The sequence below is a fragment of the Phalaenopsis equestris genome, unplaced genomic scaffold, assembly GCF_001263595.1.
Source record: "Phalaenopsis equestris unplaced genomic scaffold, ASM126359v1 Scaffold000702, whole genome shotgun sequence".
NCBI lineage: Eukaryota > Viridiplantae > Streptophyta > Magnoliopsida > Asparagales > Orchidaceae > Phalaenopsis > Phalaenopsis equestris.
Window position 1 is genome coordinate 61900 of NW_018165142.1, and position 7652 is coordinate 69551.

General features: G+C 34.7%; 1 protein-coding gene across 1 annotated transcript; it reads left to right on the forward strand.

Moving 5' to 3' along the window:
• Window positions 1-1977: 1977 nt before the first annotated feature.
• On the forward strand, window positions 1978-3760 carry LOC110030334 (zinc-finger homeodomain protein 6-like). The gene has a single exon (XM_020733003.1). The coding sequence runs from the start codon at window positions 2457-2459 to the stop codon at window positions 3201-3203; it is 747 nt and encodes a 248-aa protein (XP_020588662.1). The 5' UTR covers window positions 1978-2456; the 3' UTR covers window positions 3204-3760.
• Window positions 3761-7652: the final 3892 nt, after the last annotated feature.

Genomic DNA, 7652 nt, shown 5'->3' on the forward strand with positions numbered 1-7652 from the left:
TCCTCAAAAGTGTGGAATATAGAGTTTGCAAAGATAGATTATCTTCATGTAAAGTATAAGAAAATGTATAACGCCAGTGCAAAACAAGTATTTGCATTGTGAAATCAATTAGCAGAGTGCAAGACAAAATTATCCTCCAAGATAATTTTTCTCTTTTTGCAAAGTTGATAATTGATGATACTTAAGAAGAATTTATTGTAATATGAGCTAACCTTAATTAGAATATAGAGAATTTTCTAGTTTTTCAGTGAAGAAATTGGCTATTAAAGTGGAGAACAAAAATTTGTAAACATGGTGTGTATGACAAGAATTCCATTGAGGCTTTTGGAATGAGGTTCATCTAATATACCGTTAGACTATAGCTGACATCTAGGGCACATCTTCCAGGTAGACATCTAAGGATATCAATTCTTGCTTAAAAAGTAGGTGAAACTGACAATGAATTATAGAAGCATATTCCTAATGAGGATGAAGATAATATAATATTTTACCACTTTGTGATTGTTGACTTATTGAAGTTTTTTGTGCCAGTGCATTGGTTTTCGTAGCTTTTCATTTACTTGATGTGAAATTTATATGTAGTAATAGTATATTTGTTTTTACGATTTTCTTTTGTTTAATGTATTTATTACACATTATGATGGTGTACTTGTTTATACATATCTGAGCCTAATTGATGTACGTACATTTCCCATTAATTAAACATCAATAATAATTGAACTGATCAAACTCCATCAGCATTAAATAGTTCAGAACCTAGTTTGTGAACCCAAACAGCTCAGAAATGATAACTCATTGTAATGCAAATATTCTCATGCAAATTAAAATGATGCCCGATCGAGGGAATCTCTTATGGTCGTCTGATGGAAGGATTTATATTTCTTTCTTATTTATAGAGAGGTCTCTTTCTTATTTGTAGAGAGGCCTCCCTATAATTTATAATTATAACCCTGCTTCCTTCATAAAAGGGAATGTAGACCTTGAACCAAAGAATGGACAGAACTTGGAGGAGTTGAGGTCCAGCGTTTTATGTCGAGAATGTCACCCTCTCTTACAGCCAGCAACCATTGTCAATCATCGTTAACTACCGTCAATTAATGTCAACCATTGTCAGCTATCCCATGCTAGTTGTAATGAAATCCCTTTCAGAATCACAATTTGCGCTGAGAAATCCCAATGTATGTTATGTTGTAGCATAATGAAGTACCCAATGAAATCATCATCCTAAATATTGTGATGCGACACACCACAAAATGATGTACTGAAGTTGCAACAATTGCCCCCAACAGCAATCAAATACCTTACCATAAGAAATGTGTAGTTTTTTTCAACACGTGTAATTTTGTTTCTTTCTGAATTTTTCATGTAAAAACAACCGACGTCTCTACGAATCACTTAATATGGCAGTGTGTGAGGAATTTTCACGTAATAGTGAGGCGACAATTAATCACTCTACCATCACGAATTCTCTAGCAAATATTAAATATCATGTTCTTCAATTCTAAAGAGAACAATAATAATAAAGTTAAGACAATAAAAAATACAATAGGGATATCTTTCTTAGATGTTGTAATTAGTTCAGCACTTTTTTAAAATAATTTTAAGTGAAATGGATACACATATGTGCAATATCAATAATGAAACCGTGCCAATGAAGCAAGATTTCACCCTTCTAAAATTTAATTTTAATAGTTTTTTTTACTATTAAATAGTATTTTAAGAGTGATTATTTTAAAATGCTCTTTTTTATATTAAATTTGTCTTTCGATATTTAATATAAAGAGTGGGTGGTAAATGTTAACAAGTACTTTTGATTCATCCCACACACGATATTACACACAGTATTACTGTTTTATTTATTAAACATAAATAATATTCTTTGTTTAGATAATCACAATAAACAAAAACTAAAACACTGCAAGTGCAGCCCATATTAAATGGGGATGATGAGAGAGAGAGAGCGTTGAAACACATCACCGTCACAATTATGAGGGCATGGGACCATCTTGCAGGTCGGGAGAGGGGTGAAACATGCCCCTGTCAGTTGTTATGCACTTCTGCACCGCCCTAATCTCCCATCTCATCACCCTTCTCTTCTCCTTCTCAAGCAAAGGAGAACCCAAAGCCCCTCTTTCCTCCGTCCTCTTAATCAAACCTGAAACTTTGCTCACCTCCGAAGCCCACCTATTTTTTTGCTTTTCATGCTAGTCTTCATTTTCTCTCTCTCGCGTAAGTAAAAGCCATAAAAATTTCTTCTTTTGATGAGATTTGTTGCCGCCTGCTCCTTATCAGTGAAATTAAAGTTCCCAACCCGAAGCTTTCTTTACTAGCAGGTCGTTGGACGGGCGACACGCCTCTCCTTCGCTTCTCCCTATTCCATCGTTTCCTTTTCTTGGCCGGTGCATTTATCTGTGTTGGGAAACGAGACAGCCATCAATACATAATCTTTGGGATTAATGGACTTCAGAAGCAACCATGACGATGGACCGCTCATTAGTCCCGTCTCTCTCGACCATTCCCCTCCTCCAATCCGCGCCTCCGCCTTCTCTAAACCATCTTCTTCCTCCCACAACCGTTTCCTCCTCTCTCCTACTTCGACGCGTGCCGCTACATCGAAGTATCGAGAATGCTTGAAGAACCATGCCGCCAGCATCGGCGGCCACGTTCTCGACGGCTGTGGCGAGTTCATGCCCAACGAAGACGACAACTTAAAATGCGCCGCTTGCGCTTGCCACCGCAGTTTCCACCGTAAGGCCTCTGCTAATTTGCCTTTAATTCTCCCACCGCCTCCGCTGCATAATTACCGTCACAATCAAAAGCATTTCGGGTTCCAGCCCAGTCTAAGTGGTGGTACGACTACCGATTCTTCTAGCGAGGAGCAGATGGACGTCGCCGACATTGCAGCGACAGTGGCACAGCCCACTCGTATTGTGCTGGCGGCGTCAAGGAAGCGGTTTAGGACAACGTTTACGGCGGAGCAGAAGGAGAAGATGCTGGATTTTGCGGAAAGAGTTGGTTGGAGACTACAGAAGCAGTATGAGAATGCCATTGATGAGTTTTGTAACGAGATTGGAGTTCGCAGAAAAGTTTTCAAGGTATGGATGCATAACAACAAGCACTCTATAAGAAAACAGCAGCTGCTGATACAGAACCAGCCGCATGAAGAGCTTGAGCACCTTAGTCTTCAGCAACGGGAGCAGTAGACGTTGATGATGAAGGTAATGAGAGAGATAATGAAAATAGTTTTAGTGGAACAAATGTAAAATTTGACTTGTTTTATGCGTGTTTTTTTTATTTTTTTTTGGCCATTGGCTAGCTCATCAGGGTTTGATTCCTGACATCAAAGTTGTTGCTTTTATTAGTTTTCAGCCACTATTAGGCGATGATATCTTGTTCTCTCCCATCTTTTTCTCTTGCTTTATGAATATGCATTGGTTTCTGAGGCTAAGCATTAGCATGGCTGCTTTCTTTGGACCAAGATGAAATATTATTGTTGCTCATCCATTCTCTTTCTGTGAACATTGGAGCAGCTAAGTTGAGAAAATTAATCCATTTGTCCTTTGAAACACCAGGCTAGCAACCGGGTAAAGTGGGCTGCTTTTTGGTGTTCTTCTATCCTCTTTCAAGGAAAGGACCACCTTAAAGATCCCATGCATTGTTCATTTTGTTTCGTATTGTTGATATGTTTGTTTCCTTGTGATGTATGCTATTGTAATAGGTTTTCTTACAATTAGCGAGTTTGTACACTAAATTGGATTTGAGTTGCAACACACTTTATTTATAAAGAAAGTAGTTTTTAAGCAGGTAAAGTAAACAGCTTTCTGTGTTCTGATGAGTTTCAAGGACTCCATTAATCATCCCGTGCGTAGTTGATCTGGGAGCTCCGTTTTGTTTAGCGATAGCGTTGATGATATGATATGAGCAAAGCAGTCATTGCAGATGATTGGAGTAACGCCAATTAATGCTCTGTGCTTTGCTGCGACATGCCTTTTTTTATATTTTATTGGTGAAATACTGAAATTGGTGATAATAAGAATTTTATAATACATAAGATGAGATTGAATTACAAAAAATGTATGAATTAGTCAAATAAATAGATAAAGAAATAAAGATTTAATTCAAGTTTAATGTATTTAGAACTAAAATAAAAAAAAATATATTTATTTTAGATGATGATATTCAACATTGTTAGGAGTGTTGAATTCAAATCTGTCCGGGAGATAACACCTAAATAATAGGGCACCGAGAGACAGGAGAGAGAGAGATTAGGGCAATAGCACAACAATGAACAATAAATTTGTGTAATCTTTAGTCATGATACAGACTCCCTATTTATAGGAATGATTCATTGTATAATTACATATTGCGTCCTTATGGTATGTAGCATGTCGGGGCATTTCAGTCCATACATAAAAATAACCAATGAGGATATGGATTTTGCGGGGCGGCCCTTGACCGGAGACAGCATAGTCCGGAGGTCGTCAGACCAGTCGGCTATGAAGCTATGTGGTTGTGGCCCTGTGAGACCATCAAGTCAGGCGATCACAAGGCAAGGCTATGATAAGGTCATGTCGCTATGAGGTATGACGGTCCGTTAGACTGGGCAATCGTGAGGTCAGGAGGCCATTTGTTTGAACAGCTGCGAGGATTACTAACAACATGTTGAAAGTTCACACCACCATTATAAAATTGGAGGATCTATTTCTCTTTCTCGATCTATATGGGTTGAAAAGAGACAGGCTCATCGGAGTGTGTTGATCAACTAAGCATATAATCCCGGGTTGTCCTTGGTAGGCTCCACGGGGCCACGTTACCTCCTTTGTCGTTCATTAGGTGTCTTGTGGTTCGTACTGACACATTTTCGATGTACATATTAAAATTTCTCGACTCTCTTGCTCCTTGATAACGACAATTACGATAAGGACGAGAATCTAGATTTTCAGACAAGTTTATGGTATTCTTGACTATTTAATGTGCAACAATTAATCACCTTTTAATTTCCATGCCAAAGTTACTATCTATGTGATGTGCATCCTAGAATTTTTTGTTTAGGGCTTATATTCGCATGACACAGTCATGCAAATGGTCGGGAGAATAGGAGGTTTTATGTCATAATGAACGACAACCTCGGAGTCTAAAGCAAGTTAGGGCTTAGATTACACAACATGGTTGTGCAAAGATCTAAAGATAATTGAGTATTTACGTCGTGTTAGACGAGACGAGCTACCTCGTAGTCCTATGACTTGTTATTTAATTCTAGGGAAATTTTATTTGGTGTAGATTGCTTTTACTATTATAGATCATCATCCTCTGTCTGCTTCAGCTTGCTCCGAGCTCCCTGTTGACAGCTGCTCCAGGTTTAGTATTTTATATCTTAAATTTTTCTTTTGATTATTGTTAATCCAATTAATTGAAAGGTATGTGTTTGGGTTTTCCATGAGCTAATCATCCTAATCAGACTAAAAATACTGACAATCTAAGAGTGTAATGAGCAATTTCTTACCACGGGTTGGTGAATAATATCGTCAATCCTATCCTCTTCCCTGAAGGATCCTTGGCGTAATAGATAATATTCCCAAAATCCCACTTTGTATCTCTCATTTTGCACACATAGCAACGTCGTTATTGCCCTTATCACCTAAACCTCAGACTTACACTAGTCTAATGATCCATAAGTGGTCATAACAAATATCTCTAGTTGCTCAAAAAGGGTTTAGACACTTTATCCAAAGCCCATATCCTTGAGCATTAGGTTTTCAATATAGGATAAGTAGTGTCAGGGTATTCTCAACTTATTTGTGAATTATCTGGCCCTGAGCCATAACTTGGTGGGTCCTTAGGAATTTCATGTTGATTTAGTTATATTTTGGATACGGTCTTTTAATCAAATCGTAACAGACTTAGAGGTCCTCCAAAGCATCCCATAATCTTCTAAGAATGTCCACAAGGCATTCTAAACAAACTTAGAATCTTCTAGATCACTTTAAGTTCATCCTGGTCTTGCTAAATTGTCAATTAGATCATTAGATCATTCAATTTTAATTAATGTCTTTAAGTTGTGCTTAGTGTATGTATTAATTAAACTATGCGCAGGCTAAGGGGTTACTGTCTTATTTTGTTTGAGGTTTTTGATGGGTGGTCACCCCAAGGATGGACCCAATCATTTAAGTGTGCTCGTAGTGTTTAACATAATTTTTTTTTCTTTTCTAATCTTTTAAATATCTTTAGATCAATCCCAACTCACTACCAAGCTCCTAGATCTCTTATGGGTTTTAAAAAGTTGAGTAAGATTTAATTCTTATTAAATAATTAAATTAGGCTTAAACATTGATCTAGGGCTTTAGAATAGGTATTTATTGTCTTTCCATCTCATGTTCCATCACATTAGAATCATCCAATGTATTTATTCTCAAAATTACAATAATTTGATTAATTATAATTTTACCCTTTTATATAGAATAGTGTGAATTGGTTTCTACCTCTTATCCCATTATGTTTGAATCATTCTAGGGGATTAATTATGATAAATTTTAAACTTTCACCCTTAGTTCAACCAAAAATTTTAATTAAGGCTCGAAATTCCATAATTACCACTTTACTACTCGGACTCTTTACCTTATAACTCTTTCAATTTAATTCAAGTAGCTTTGGAACCTTGCTGGGTTGCTACTCATGGGTTAATTAATACACCAGAGAAGACTTCGTACATTTCTAATTTTTATTTTATTTATTGGAATTATTTTAGTTCAAAAAAAGGGATTTTCAAAGTTAATTCATTTACTTAATTAAAATACACCCTCTGTTATTAAAAAAAATATTGAAGGTTCACATGGTTTAGAGGGCCATTCAATCCAATTTTCATGATTTTTTGAAGTAATTTCTTTATTAAAATTTTTTATTGGTTTTAATGAATAAATAGATAGAAAAAAAATTGATTTTAAAAGTTGTCTTTTATATTTTTCGGCAACAATTTCTGTGGTTTTAGAGAACCTAGAGAAATTAATTTTTTTTTCTGATTTTTATTCTATTTTTTATAATTTTTAAAGTAAAAATATAGGAAAATACATCTAATTATTTAAAATACATTTTTATAATCCCAAAAAATTTTGGAAGTTTTAAGGTTGTTTTCTTCAATTATGAAGTGATTTATAACATTTTTACACATTTTTTTGACTTCAACTTTATTTTAAAAATAGGCTAAAAATAATTTTTTTTTTCTTTTGACTTCAATTTTATTTTTCTTGGATAGCTCTGGCCTTAAAGGAACTCCACAAATTTTTTTTTGTGATTTTCTAGATTTTATTTTATATTCTAAATTATTTTAAGCAACAATACTTATTTACTTAGAGAATACATTTTTACATTAAAAATAATTTTTTTGGCTTTACAATTTTTATAAGGTATTCCTAAAATCATTTTCTTCAATTTTTATTATTTTGGTGATTTTTTGGGTTCTTTTGCATTTTTCTTATTTTTAGTATTTTTCTTAATTTTAAAATACAAAAATAGGTTTTAAATTTTTAAATATTGATTTTTAATTTTCTTAAGTTCCTGTGACAGTAAACTTTCCAAACCAATTTTTGTAATTTTTTTATTTATATTTTATTTTTTAAAATTATTTTAAGCAAAATAAAGTTGTTTATTTTGAAAAT